We start from the raw sequence: 15,646 nt of genomic DNA, 5'->3' as shown, positions 1-15,646 counted from the left end.
AGAGTAGCATAACTGTCATATGACAATCACATGACAGACCGCACACGCAAATGTATGCTATGACATCACAATGGCTATCACCGTTCTTTTGTTGAAATGGCCAAATTGTGCGCACGAGAACAAGTTCATTCATCCAATTTTTTCAATTTGATAGATATACCGATATGATCTTAGAACAAAATACATATTTTACCAAAGGTGAGTAACTTTCAGGTTATTTTCATATGAAATAAAGTTGAAATCAACAATCAAAGTTCGTATTTACACAGCCGAATCACATTTTGCAAGTATTCATAGCATGGAAACTGGAATATTTAGTTTCGCGAAAAAGTTCAATCATGTTATGTCGAGTCATTTCAACTTGCCAGTATTTACTGATATTTTTACTCAGCATTTACCAAATAGTAAACGTACATTTTATGAAGAAAAAAAAGGATCGAAAATGACATTAGGAAAAATTGAGTGATATTATCATAGTGACTATTCGCAGAGCGGTTTCCCTACGTAAGATCACATGCACTCTTAAAGTAATCTATGTGCATATACTATATATTTATTTACTACTTAGATAGATTTTAGATTTTAGATATATTTTATAGATAACGGCTATTTTATATGGATTTTTAATCTAACTTTGGCATGTGTGTGAAATTCGGTTATTGTTGATTCAAATATCAGTTAATGGGTAATTTAGTTTTAACTTATTAACCTATACCGTAAAGATATTTAAACATATTTTATCAACAATACCACCACGAACCGTCAGTTCCTTTTTGAATTTCTATTTGTGCACGTATAACGTCTTGTTTGTACTGTAAGGCTATATAGCTGTCACAGTTTGACAAATATATCTTCGTGAGAATGAGAATGTACAATGGTCACGTGATCACATTGTCATGCAATGCTCGGAGTACAACAAGATGGAGAAAAGGGTTTACAAATTTTGAAATGCTACATATGTTTGGGTAAATAATGGTTGGAGATAAAACAAAAGCTGGCTTTTAGTTCACTAGGCTATATGAACCTATGAACTGAGTAAAAACTTCTATGACGCATTTTGTTTTAATGATTCTATTTGTGCACGTTTAACGTCTTGTTTGTATTGTAAGGCTATATATATATATATATATATATATATATATATACTAAACTTAATCCTTATATTATTGAAGGTTTAATAATATGGTTCAATCAGACTGGCGTTAACCATTCTGCCTCATAAAAAGAAAAAGGCAAGTACTTTCCTTAACTTCGTTAACTTCCTTGACTTTCTGGTACTAATTCCAGTTCCTACTAAAGCATCCCATCCTATGAACGTGAATGGGACGATTTTAGTTAGATGGCGTTCATCCAGAAAACTATACACGCTCGCGGATTTGTCTATTTTTGTAGTGCGCATGCGCGCTACAATATTGAGATTACTAACCCGGTCCATGATCTGCATGACTGGCTGGCTGGTGAATGCTAGCTGAACATACATTCTTCATAACAATCTCAAATTCACAGGTTGGCTACGCAGGAAAAAATCCAGACTCAGATTTGCACAGAATTGTGGCGGCGAACAGTTCAGCCTACATCTTCAAACCAATACGCAAACTTCTCTACCTCGGTTCGTTATTCTCGAATTGAACAAGACAGGTAACATTTGAACGCATTAGAGTTAACAATATCCTGCAAGAAATTTGCAAGCAACTAATTTTAACAGTATTTATCCGCAACGACTCGGCGTTATCTGTTATACTTCAGCTCTTGCATCATAGACACTTGTAACGTTCTTATTGTGGCATGACATTATAAATGATTACCGTGTATGGCATATACTTGTTTTGGATGATGATAAAGCAGTCGAATGCAATCGAATGAGCGGTTTTCATTGGCCGGAGTGTGTTATATTTGCAATGATACACTATAGGCTAACACGTATTCGTTAGATTAATCGTCCATTAGGCCTTCGGTGCAAAGCACCGTTTGTTCGTAAAAATACAGTAAACGGTAACATGTTCTGCAATTTCACAAATCAGTGTCCAGTGTCCAGTGTATTCTCTCTCACGTCCGAAACAGGCGTGACTCCTGATTGACAGCTTATGGTTGTGATGGTTTTATTCATCATTTCTTCGTTTACATTGCAGGTGTATGCTAGCTAGGGTAATGTTCATAAACATTACACAATATAGTCAAGCTTTGGTCTACGTTAATGACCAAACGCAGAACTGGCTTGTTCGTGACTGAAATAACTCCAAAAGGTTTGCAGTAACGGTGCATGGTCAGAGTGGCATACCTGTTCGAGCCGTACAGGTAACAAAGTCCCCTCCATTGAATATGAACAACTGACTAATTTTGACCTTCACCACGCACTACAATGACATGTGTTTGTATACAGTTGTACTGTTTGTTAGAACTGTATTTTCAACTGCGGAAGCACAACTTATAGCAACAAAGAGAAGATTCCAGCAGAGCATTTAAGCTGTGTTACAATGTTCTAATCAAGAATGTCTTAATGGCATAAATTAATGTAAGATGGATGAGAAACAAGGGTGAATGGGTGGGATGGAAGGGGCTTTGTGAGGCTTGTCGTGTGAGTGGAGCCATGTACCTAAAAAATGTTCGATTCTTATGATATTATACAGATTCAGCCCCGTTTTAACCGACGGTCAAAGTTTCATAATTTTGTTGGTCCATACACTCTAGGTTTAGCTAACAGCATATTTTATCTTCAGTCTTCAGTCCCTCCTTACCCGAATGCAAACTGCTAGTTATATCCTAAGGCATAACTATGTGTTAACTTCACAAATTACCATTTAGTCTTCACATGTAAACCCTGTCTCTGTGCAGATTACGTACAACAATAGCTGTTACAATCTTGCATGCGCGATAACAACACAAATGATGCCACCCATAATAGCTTCCATCTAAAATGTTTATTACTCCAGCTACAGCTTTATAAGATTTTTTAAAGTTTGGTTGAACTATTCCAAAAGTCTCTAAAGGGGGTGAGGAGGTGGGGGTTGGTGAGGATGAGTCATGTATACTGGATGTTATCTTATTCAATTTATTTTGGATTTTTTGCCAGTTTTGATTTCAATCAGCGGACGAGTTGGATGAAATCAAATTCAACATGACGAGCGCCACCACAATTTTTGTTCACTGCGTACTGTTGGCGATGACGTTATTCACATGTGAATCTTTCGGCCTTAGAATAATGCACACAAATGATGTTCACGCGCGGTTCGAACAGTTTAATAAATACGGATCAACATGCTCCGAAAAGGACACCACCGAAGGTAACTGTTTCGGGGGTGCAGGGGCGTCGGAGCCGCCGGAGCCGCCGGACCAATATTCACGGCGCAAAAAAAAAAAAAGTAGGACTAAGAGTAAGAAAAAAATGGCAAAAAGTAAAGAACCAAAATGAATGTGGGAGGTACTATATTTTTCGATAATTTTCAATAAATATGACGGCAAGTAGGCTAAATGTGACTACTCTGGCATGGCAGGGGTCTTGTTTTCAAGCTCGGGAAGTGCCATTTCCTGCAATCTGAGAGGCATTTTTTTCAAAATTTTCTCCAATACGATACGCGCCAACCATGGTGGCGCGTAGCATAGTGTGACCTACCAAACGTCCCCCCGATAATAATGATAGATGGCCACACTCTGATCTGCCGTACCAATCCCTAATAGCTTCCGACGCCCCTGGGTGTGGCCCGAAGAGTCACGAAGATCAACGAAATTCGAAGTAACTACTTTTTTTAATGGTGGAGATCAATTTCAAGGAACGCAATGGTTTTATTACTACCAAGGGCGGGCAGCGGCTTACTTTATGAACCAAATGAACTACACAACAATGGTGAGTTGGTCCTATTCAGGTTCATACGCAGTTATGAAAACAAGAGGTACATATCAACAGAATTGCCTAAGAGGGTAAGATGGGTCGGTTGGGGGGGGGGTTGACTTGTTTACCCTACCGTTACGATCGATGACTCTAAATACCCCTGTTTATTAATCCCTATTTATGACCTAGAACGATAGCCATATCAACCGAACAATGACTTAACATAATTTCTTATAATTTCCTTGAACAAATTTTCACTGATCAATAGTCTGCGTTAAAGAGGAAAGTAAGATTTGCGTCTTACTGAAGATTAATTGTAAGACCCATATCAAGTTGCTCTTTCTTCTCGTCCATCTGTAGGCATTAGGAAACCATGAATTCGACAATGGTGTAGAAGGACTAATGGATTTTCTGATGAATGTGACATTTCCTGTTCTAAGTTGCAATATCGACGCTTCTGCGGAGCCCACGTTTGAGCCACTCATTCAGAAAAGTGTCGTTGTGGAGATCGGCGGAGCAAGGATTGGAATCGAGGGTTATACATTTTCAAGAACTTCAGAAATATCTAAGCCAGGTAACTAAACAGAGTAAGGATCCCTTATCATTTTGAAATGTCTTAAGGGTACAACCACGGTCTAACTATAATGTAAGGTCCCGAACGTCTTGGCCAAGGCCATCACCAACAATATAGCCGTGACTACTCATACTATGCAATCTTTTAAGGACTATTTCTTTCAGAATAAAATACTCTTGTAATTTAGAACAATATTATTGTCTTGCGGCATCAATTTCTTGACGACGTTGTAACAAATAATATGTTGTCTATAATTAATAATGTAATATAAGTATTTATTCAATTCCTCTTATGTTATTCGAAAAATGAATAGTCATTTACATAATGAAAAAAAACTTTTACGATAAATGAACTTTAATAATCCTTCCTGCTGATATGAGGTAGCCCAGTGTGTCACTAAAAGATTGAAAATTTGACAGCCTTGGCCAGATAGATTTATGAAATGGAAATATGTATATATTTTTTTAAATAAATGGTCATTTACATAATGAAAAAAGAACTTTTACGATAAATGAACATTAATAATCATTCCTGCTGATATGAGGTAGCCCAGTGTGCCACTGAAAGATTGAAAATTTGACAGCTTTGGCCAGATAGATTTATGAAATGGAAATATGTATTATTTTTTATTTTTTTTAAGGAGGAATCTTATTTTTTTGGAGCAAGTTCCAGCTGTCCAAGAAGAAGTTGATAAACTGACTGCTGCAGGAATCAATAAAATCATAGCTCTTGGACATGCTGGATACGCTAAAGATCAAGAGATCGCAAAAACCACCGTCGGTATCGATATTATCGTTGGCGGTCATTCCGACACATTTCTATATACCGGTTTGTATATATGCTACCGTTACGCGTTTAACATATATAAATTCGATCAATCCGATACATTTTCATGTACCGGTTTGATATTTGTATACAGTAGCGGTTTTTTATAAAATTGGTAAAGATTTAACGACTTAATAACACGATCTGAAAGATATGAGACTTTTCGCAAGAATTAACTTACCTAGTTTTGTGTGCTGAGTCTATATTTAAAGAATAGTCCAAAGGTATTTCATATTAATTGCAAATTACCCAACTAATGAAAACCGAACTTCAATATATCGTCTGCTCACGAACGTGACAGCTTAAAGAGAGAATGACATTATAACCTCTAAACACAACATTTTAATCGGTATACGAACATGGTTTTGACGTCACGGATTGACAGTTTACAGGCAACCCAACTTATTTCGAGGGTCATATTAATATTATTGGCCGTGATAGCAAAAGTGGGGTGTTAAGACATACCAGAATATTGTCAGAATTTGTGATTATTTATTGTCAAATATTCATATCAAATACACCAAAGTAGGTATGCTTTATTGAGATTGTACTAAGATGTTAACATACAAGTTAAAATAAAACCAGTCACCAAATAGCTAGACATAATACCGTGCATACATTAGAATGCTTCATTAATATATGCCCCCCCCCCTTCCAAAAAAAAAAAAAAACGGGTATTTTTTTTTTAAATTGTAGTGTTTCTTTCATTTCTAGGTACACCACCAACAGATGACCTAGTGAGAGGTCCTTATCCAACCATCGTTAACCCCGATGGTGCACCCAACGATCAGGTATTGATCGTGCAAGATTTCACTTTCGCTAAATACCTTGGTTTTCTGGATGTGACCTTTGACGATGACGGGAAAATGACGGAATATTCTGGAAATCCGATTCTATTACACGTCGACATTGAACAAGGCACGTTATAGCATTTACTCGATCATTTCAAGTCAATCTCCGTTTTTCTTTTTCAATTTGGAGGTTTTTGACTCCGCCAGCCTGGACATTAAGGAGTTGTTTTAATTAGACAATTAAAACGTCAGAGGGAGAAGAGATGCTACGAGTGTAGCAGTAAAATGCTTCTTGAAGTTTTGTCATGCTTGTAGCATATTTGACCAAAACAGGTTATTAGTCTATTTGATGATTCGCTTCGTAATCATTTCGTGAGTCGAAAACCGATTATACCACAGACGGGCAAACCGCGGCCCTCGGACTGCATCTATCCCTCCAGCCTAGTTTCTCTGGTACACAAGGACATTTTCTAAACACTATGTATGCGGTCTGCGGAACTTCATCATGTGTGATAAAACTCAGACTTAAAATATACATATACCTTGTGGTGTTTTTACACGCTGCGTAAATATAGAAAGAAGATATCATTAAATTACTGAAATGAATCTACATAATTAACGTAGAGTATCCCTATCTAACAATCTCCTGATGAAAACCTATTCCGAATAACGTATATCTTTTCATTTTCTTCATTTAAAATCGTATGATACAGATCCCGATACCTTGGCAGAAATCAATGAGTTTGCTGTCCCAGTTAATGAGTTCACACAAACGACTGTCGGCGAAACCTATGTCTTACTACAAGGAGACAAAATTACCTGCCGTTCACAGGAGTGCAACATGGGTAATATGGTCACGGACGCCATGTTGGAAGATCTTGTAATGTTTCAGAGTGAAGAATCTTGGAGTGACGTAGCCATTAGTATTATTAATGGGGGCGGTATTCGGACTTCGGTACCCCCAGGTAAGCTTGATTCTAGTCTTGTTCAAGACCTTTGTAAAAAGCAGTATCATTAACAAAAAGTGACCCAAGATAGAACCTGGGTACGAAAACCAAACAACTTGACCCACTCTAACCCCCTCCCCCTCGCACACACCTCAGTCCCATTACATCGATACTGTAACCGTATGATCATGAGGATGTTACGTCAATAAAGCATCACGAGCATCATTGGAAGGGGACTATAGATGAAATAGAAACTGCATATGATCAGGTTATAATGTTAGTGGCAAGCTATTTATTAAAGGTGGGATCGCTCGTAATTTCCTCGTAAATTCTGTCCTTCACACCACCCGATTCAAAAATAATATCAATACTACCCTCTACCGGTTCGTCGCTGTTGTCTCGTAATTTCTCGGCAATCCAGTATTTACGGCTTGTAAGCAATAAACGGGTTCGGTTACTTGAACGGTGGCCTTGGCGAAATTCCTGCATAGTTTCTTGTCTGTGGCAGTACAGGGAGTTGTTATGGAACAACTCCCTGGTCAGTAGTATGCGGTATTACGCCGCGTTTTCGTGTGTGTTGTGTGATACAAAACTCTGTGCTTTGTTTTACGTTCAGAACTTTTCACAACTAATGGGCTGTACAGTATAGGTTACGGTCGAGCTTTGCATCAGGCGTAATAGTTTGACCAGGGAGCTGCTACTCTAGGCTCTAGCAGTTCCCTGCTTTTACTCTTTTAGGCCTACATGGTGAGCAGTCGAAGTCAAGAAACTAATAGTTATGAACTTTATGTCTGATTCACGCTGACTGGTGTCACAAAAAGACAAACGCGAATGAGTGAAAAAATTGACTGAAGTGATTACAAAATTGGGTATCAAACGTAAAGTCAAGTCCGTCATGTGTGAACAATTGGTATTTCAGCCAATATAGGTATAAATTATACATAGACAGAGTCACAGCTTACATTGTATTTTATATATAAATTTTAGTTATATATCAGGAGGGTAAGACAAAGCATTTTATGTCATATACCATATATAGATAAATATGTATATTTAATTATTTTTGGACTCCTGGCAACGGGCCCTTTAGGCGATCACAGAGCACTTGCCCTAGCTGCACCCCGTCCTCCTAACCGGTGCACGTAAACCCTGTCCTTGCACCCCTTGACCCGAATTAAAAAATAACGAAACTTGAACGGAAAAGGGAAGGAAAATACGTTGCCATAAGGGGCGGCTCCACCCACTTTAGAAAGGATTGGCAAAAAGGGAATAAGTACATGAACAATAAACTAATAGTTATTTCCATTGAAAAGTGTCTCGCTGAGCATCGGCCGTCAAAGCAAAAAACTTTTTTTTCTAAATCACGTCAGTGTATTGCTTTCCAGCGTACTGTACTCCCAGAATTGACTCTCCTGCTTCTTGTTCCGAACGGCTCCCAACGAAATGCCAAAAAGTCGGCAACGGGGTTGGGTGGGTTACCCAGCTCCACCGTGGGGCACCTCATCTCGACTGACTCGAATTACAACTAGAAACTTTAACTGAAATTGGATTGAATTTAAAAAAATATATACTAGCTGTCTGCATGGATCATACTTATCTATACTATTGTGTGACCATATAGGCGTACAGGCTCTATATAGTCAACCAGGAGAGACTGGGGGGAAGCTTTTTTTCTTGCCACAGAAAATTAAACATTGCCCGGAAGTTCCTAGCACGATTAATTCATTTCAAACTTCGACGGCAATGAAGGACAAAGGGAACCATATAGGCCTATGCCTGACTATAAAATCATTGAACCATCACGAACAACTCCGAATAATCTTCCATTTGCCGATTCATTACACTGGGAATAAGGGGTGGGGGTGGGGCTTTCCATTTGATCCGCAAGTATATTGAATGGTCACCACAACAAGGGTGTATAGCTTGGGACTAGCACGGGGAGACTTGTCAACCTTGTGAACTTTTTTGGGGGTGAGATGCGGGGGGGGGGGAGTTGGCAAACTAAAACATACAGGGTAAACAGAGGGGAGGAAAGAGGTAAAAAAAGAAAGAGTGAAAGACAGATGAAGGGATGGAGGAAGAAAGTAAAGAAAATGTGGAGATGGAGGCTATGGGTAGAGATAGATATGATATGAAAGTACAGTGATTCAAGAAGATAGATGTAAAGATTAGCATCGTTTGGACACTTCAAATGGGACCCCTTCCCCACCCCCCCACACCCTCCCCCACGTTCAAATCATATCCCCTCCTGGCAACGGAAATGAACACCAGTATAAATAAACCGATACAGATATTTATACACGCTGTGCGTGTAGGCCTATATACAATAATATAAAGCTGGCCATTCTCTGATTGTTACTCCTTGATTGAATTTCCCCAACCTTGCCCACCTTGACTTAGAGGGTGGCCAAGCTCCTGATTTACAGTCATAGCTACTATCGAACAAAATGGACGAAAGCAATTTATCTCAATCTGGTGATGCAGATGTATCATTAGCTGCTAATACAACGTTTGTGAATGTCGCACAACCTGTCAACAAAAGTCTGGGAAAAGTGCTTGCCCCTGCCATATGTATGATCTCTTTTGTTCAGGATCATGTAAATGTGGCAATGTGTATTCGTATAGTCTGAGGTTTCTCTCCCATGCTGCTCCATATCTAATCCTACTGGTGACATTGGACAGAACATTGGCAGATGGCTTCTTGAGAGGTGTTGAAGTAACTGGATCAGGAGTATCTGTAGAGATTACATAAAACAATAGTTACTAGATTGCAAGTATCCTGCTATAGCTTCTATGGCTGTGACTAAAAATATACAGTACCTTTTGTTTAGAACTTATCACACTTATGCAGCAATGGAAACTGATATTTCAATTTAAATGGTGTCATTGAGTTTAGAAGACATTGAAGTTACAAGTATGTTGGTGAAACCAAAACCACCCTCAAGAAGCAGTTCTAGCCACAAGTCAATACCATGAAAATGGAGACTCCAGTAGGGGAACACTTTCAGCTCCCCAATCATACCATTAAAGACATGTCCCAACAGGTAACTAACTTCGTAGACTAACCATCTCAGACACAGTACACCACAGCAGAGATAGAGAGAGTGGACGGAGTGCCCTAGCACCATTCAACTGAATGGGCTCAATATACAGGAAGGACATGACTAACTTTATCCTGCTCCATCTCTGTATTCTGCTATAGTTTATTCGCCCTCTCTCCTTACTTAATCCTCGCTTTGTTCTCCACAGTTTATCTAAATACCTCTGCTTTCACTGACTCCTTTTGTTCAATACACCATTAACTTCTTTCTTTGTGTTCACCATATCCTCTCTGTTCCAGGCTCTATTGTGTCTCTTGAATTTACTGTTACTAGTCAGTTTGCCTCTAAAGAAGATCCTGATAATATCAGGCCCACTTACTTTTATAAATTCTCATACACATGTATGCTTTTTAGTGGATGAGCAATATGCTACCATCTTTATCTTTTCTTTTGGAATTTAATGAGAATGAAATTGTATTATTTTTCTGATCACACCAGATCAGATAAGATTAGCACTGCTCTTCCAGTCTGTAATTCATGCAAGGATAAACATATAAATTTACCTTCTCCTTTCTGAGTGTCAACTGATCTTTCTGTGGTGACAGCCGCTGAGAATGCCTCTGTTTGACTTTCAGCATCTTTCCGGAAAAGATGCATTTGAAACCTATACAATGAAACAAACAAAAATTGTCTGTAAATCATATAACTGAAATAGTAATTTTACTGTACACCCCAAGCTTAATTGTATGCGTAATGAATCTGGTAATGACCAAATCATTACAAACATACATGTTTTTATCATACCTACCCAAGAAAAAATATGAAAGAGAAAAGTAACAAACAAACACTTAGGCAGATTTCAATTATAACATATTGTTAACCCACATTGATTTAAACCCAGATAAGGATGAGATATTCTTTCATACTCTTCTTCAACATATCCATAAACCGCGGTACCTTTCAAGAATTGTAAGGATAATTTTGTGTTGCCCAACTGCTTGCCCAACAACTTGAGCTCACATGTCAATGTAAAATTTACTATGTAAACTTCCTGTCTTAGTGAACTGATTGGTTTCATATCGCTAAAAGATGTCCAGTCTTTTGATCAAAGTTTGATGTACACTCATTATTTACCTACTGTGTAAACTTCCTGTTTATGTGAGCAGTTGGTTTCATGAGTGAGAATTGAGATGCTAGCTTACTCCATGACACCATTGTGAAAAATTCCTGTTTACATGAATAGCTTGATTTCAGACTACCATTAATTTAACGCTAGATTACTCTCCACAAGAGATAGTTTCGGCCACCAAATTTAATAGATATTATAATTTTTGAACACTAAACATCAGATCATTCACAAGAAGCTGAACAAAAACAAGCATAGTACTGACTATATATAAAAAATATGATAACTTAGCACAGCATCATAAAGTATGAGCATCAGGCCTACACAAAAAAAACTGGTGCTTTCTTACCTCCAGGCATGGCTATATAAAGGTTTATAAAGGTATAGCTATATGTACTAATATGGTCCCTCAATTTGTGAGGCTAATTTACCTAATTTCTTGCATAGCAGTTGGGTTCCTTCAAAAATCCCAAACACAGAAATGTACACATGATTGCTGGAATATTGGACAGACAGTCAGTAGATAACAGTATAACACCCTGTTGGCCAAATGAACCATTAAAACTTGATTGCATATATGCTGGCTGTGGCTGACCTTAGAAAAACATAAGGTCTAGTTGCATACGCAGCGGTGGTAAAACATGTGAATCAGTTAGTAGTGATTCTAGATTATTTATGTACAGTAGATGCATTATTTTTATAGGAAAAATTGCAGGTCCATGTGGTTGTACTTGTACAGCACAGTAGGCCTTCCTCACTGGTGTATATTACAAAATTAGGGAATACAGTTACTATGAACACTAAATTCAGATACTTATTACTAATACTATAGGCCTTAGTCCTATGTTATATGCCTAGTTAATTATGACTGGGCATAGGTGAGGCTTTTCTTTCAAATGCTCATTCACAAGAATTATTCCTCAAACAAGGACAGCTGATAACAATTTAGAACCTGGAGGGTGGGGATGAACAGATCACCTAGGCCTAGTGGTTAGAAAATATATTTCCATCAATTTGTTGAGGCAAAAAAACAGTTTACTTTTTGGTGATGAGAAGGCCCAGCTTTCCATGGCATAAATATGAGGAGTGAAACTAAAGACCCCCAGTCCCTGTCAGTCTTCTTTAGGAAGGATATTTTAATTTTTAACTGTATACAGTACAAAGTGGCTATTCTTACGACTAGTTGTAAGAATAATTTCCGACTACGCATGGGCAGTTGCTATTTTTATGATTAGGAGTACTAATTTTACGACGAGGAGTAACAACAACTTCCGGTTAGGGTTAGGATTGAGGTTTAGGGTTATGTTTAGGGTTAGGGTTACCCCTACTACATGCGCAGTTGCTTTATTTACTTTACTGCACTTGAATTTGCCTTTGTCGTAAGAATAGTTTATAAATAATTGTTACGACTAGTTGTAAGAATAGCCACGGCCTATACAGTATCCTCATGACAAGCATTCACAAACAGTGATGATGATGACTCAGTAATACAACTTACTGCTATTTTGTGCTAGGATAAGTATGATAAGGTTAGCATACGCTAGGTCCATTGGAAAAATAATGAATGATAGGCCTAGTTACAAAGCCTAGGCTCATCAAATCATGTATGTTACAAATACAATAGCATAGACACTGCGAAGTTCGAACACCTAAGCCTTAAAATGGCCGTGGCTATTCTTATGACGAGTTGTAACAATTATTTATAAACTATTCTTACGACAAAGGCAAATTCAAGCGCAGTAAAGTAAATAAAGCAACTGCGCATGTAGTAGGGGTAACCCTAACCCTAAACATAACCCTAAACCTCAATCCTAACCCTTACCCTAACCCTAACCGGAAATTATTGTTTCTCCTCGTCGTAAAAATAGTACTCCTGGTCATGAAAATAGCAACTGCGCATGCGTAGTCGGGAATTATTCTTACGACTAGTCGTAACAATAGCCACTTTGCCTTAAAATACCCAAAAAACTATCTTCATTTTATTGACAGATATGTACGTACATACTTGCGCACGGGTCATTTTGGAGAGGAAATAACTGTAGCTTCCTAGCTTTTAGTGATATTGGCTTTCGCTTGTAGGTTATCATGGTGAAATTGTGTATTTCTTAGGGGTGTCCGAACTTTGCAGTTTTCTGTACTTCGCAATACTGACAGTTACCTAGGACAATACCCTGTAGATGTACTAGTATTACCCTATACAGTTTTAGCCTAGCTTAGCAAATCATTACCTTTTTGTGTGATCCTGAAGCAAATGTTCTGCGAAATCTGCGTTGCTAACAGAAGTCAAATCATGGACATGTTTGTAGAGTTCTTTCTCCATTTGCCAGTTTACGTAGGAACGTAGAAGATCGATCTTCGTGGCATCTCTTCGTCGCTGTTGTTCCTTTGCACTGCTATTTTTGTCAGGTCCATGCAACAATGGCTTTCCTCCACTTGAACCTACGCTCGTTCCAGGATAAGGTCGTTTTCTTTCGCCCGATTCTCCTTGCCCTGATCCCTTTTCCATGATTGTCACTATACTCTAGTCTAATCGAATGTATTTGTACGAAAATCGTACAGTATTCTTTACTCAAAAGGCACAAAAACAACAAACTATCGCGTACGAAAATCCTTTGCGGTAAACAGTACAATAATCTGAAATGCTGTGTTATAACATTATGTGTGCATGGGTACAGGCTTGTTACGCATACGCTTGCCTGTGCTATTCACTGCTCTAAATTTGCCACCGAGGTCACGTGAGTTTTCGGGGTCCCATTAAACCTCGCTGAAACCTCGAAAATGCCAGCGCCCTCAAAAAAAAGTCTACGAGCGATATCGCCTTTAAACGTAGTCTAGTGCGGCCTTCGGAGTATCTGAGTGCGCCATCGTGATTACATTCTAAGGAATTGAAACCTTCTGAGTAGTGTCACAGCGAAGTGAAAGCGCGCCCTCGAATACAAATTGCATAACACGGTATCATCGTTATTATTGTAGTCATTATATACGGCGTCTAACTAGCAATGTGCAGGCGCGGATCCAGGATTTGTAAAAAGAGGGGTGTGTCCTGGGTTGATGCCAACTCCTGTGTAAATGGGTCGGAGAGGGTTGTTCACGAGGATTTTCGTTTAAATGTTAGACTAGAAATTATACATTCTGAGTCAAGTTTAGTTTATAAAAAAGTAGATCTGTTCTTGGTCTACACGCAAGGTTGTGATAATAACTACTTTATTTTGTTCTGTGGAGTTGAAAGGGTTGTTGAAAGGGTGAGGGAGGGTGGGGAAGGGTGGGGAGCTTAAAGGAGGGGAGGACTGAAAATTATATAACCTCTACAGCCATTGAATCCAAGTCCGGTAAATCTTGAACAAGACTATAGGTTGACACTAATTATTCAGTTAAAGCTATATATAGGCTATATTAGACATATAGATGAAGACAGTTCTTCATCACAGGGGCACATTTGATTTGCCAGTAGGGCACATTTGCGAATTTGGCAAAAAAAAGCGGGGGACGTTCCCCCAGTACCCCCCCCCCCTGGCTCCTACCCCTGGATGTAGAGAAAATGCTTGAAACCCACAGGTTACCCTCTCCCTCTTTACTCACGTCACTGATCATGAGCTATTGAACCCATCATCCACGCTTTGTAAAACAAGTTCGTGGCGTTGATGTATTATTTTCGATTGTATTCATGCATGCGTCATTAAACTAAGTAAATATTTGACAATTGACTTTGACACAATTACCTTATCAAGATAAATGATGTATGTTTTGTTTTATCTTTTATTGTACTTTAAATATTTGTCAACATTTAGTTTCGCTTTTTTACTCAAACTGATATAAGGACAGACAAAGTACATTAACCTACCATTACGACCTTTCAGCGTCGTAAATGCTAAACTACTTCGCAGATTTAGTTTACATGTGATTCGGGTACCCACTTAAAAATTAAAATTAAATAAGTGTAACCAGCAGGTGATTGTTTACAGTTTTATTTTATGATTAGAATAATTAGCTGCTTTACTGAATTTTATGCATAGCTTATTATTATATTGTGTTTTATTCTCATAACTGATTACTTTTTGCTGTCTTATATACTAATCTCTGGTACATGGCCTACGTTTATCGCTACTGTGTAAACAGGTGTACTGCCCAATGTTTTTTAGCAGACGTGTACTGTTTAAACATGTGAACTGGCTATTGTTATCGTTAGGGTGTACTGTTTCAACATGTGTACTGTCTAAGTGCATCGCCAGGGTGTACCATGGAGCTATAAACAGTTTATAGCTCCATGGGTGTACAAGGGAGCTGCCGTTAGAGTAGCAGCTCCCTGGGTGTACCAAGGAAAGGCGGTTCTACAAGGAAGAACATCTTTGGGATTACTGTGTCAACACAGCTTATCTGTGATAATTCAAGAGACAATCGACGCCACACTGCGTCATGCATATGGTGACTAAATTTCCTGCAGAATAATGAGCTGGCGATTGGTCATAGCAACAGTACAGGGGATTTTGGGAAATTTAAATTAGTTCAGTAATTACTA

At 38.4% G+C, this 15,646-nt stretch overlaps 2 protein-coding genes and 1 pseudogene across 2 annotated transcripts in view; 1 reads left to right on the top strand and 2 right to left on the bottom strand.

Moving 5' to 3' along the window:
* Positions 1 to 15,646, bottom strand: part of LOC139969931 (snake venom 5'-nucleotidase-like) — a 74,859-nt gene that overhangs the window by 22,910 nt on the left and 36,303 nt on the right. The gene's annotated exons all lie outside the window — the stretch shown is intronic.
* Positions 3,140 to 7,034, top strand: LOC139970192 (snake venom 5'-nucleotidase-like; annotated as a pseudogene).
* On the bottom strand, positions 9,179 to 13,953 carry LOC139969928 (uncharacterized). The gene is made up of 3 exons (XM_071975343.1): positions 13,359 to 13,953; positions 10,568 to 10,668; positions 9,179 to 9,698 (listed from the first exon to the last, which is right to left on the bottom strand). The coding sequence occupies exons 1-3, from the start codon at positions 13,634 to 13,636 to the stop codon at positions 9,496 to 9,498; spliced, it is 582 nt and encodes a 193-aa protein (XP_071831444.1). The 5' UTR covers positions 13,637 to 13,953; the 3' UTR covers positions 9,179 to 9,495.

Source organism: Apostichopus japonicus, chromosome 7 (assembly GCF_037975245.1).
Source record: "Apostichopus japonicus isolate 1M-3 chromosome 7, ASM3797524v1, whole genome shotgun sequence".
Lineage (NCBI taxonomy): Eukaryota > Metazoa > Echinodermata > Holothuroidea > Aspidochirotida > Stichopodidae > Apostichopus > Apostichopus japonicus.
Note: the sequence above shows the minus strand (reverse complement) of the source record. Positions and strands in the feature narration are given on the sequence as shown.

Excerpts from the sequence above, each read along its gene's own strand:
- LOC139969928 (XM_071975343.1), bottom strand. The coding sequence starts at position 13,636 with ATGGAAAAGGGATCAGGGCAAGGAGAATCGGGCGAAAGAAAACGACCT. Across the intron at positions 10,669-13,358 it reads CTTCAGGATCACACAAAAAG|GTTTCAAATGCATCTTTTCC; the intron begins GTAATGATTTGC and ends TTCATTGTATAG. Across the intron at positions 9,699-10,567 it reads TGACACTCAGAAAGGAGAAG|ATACTCCTGATCCAGTTACT; the intron begins GTAAATTTATAT and ends TAATCTCTACAG.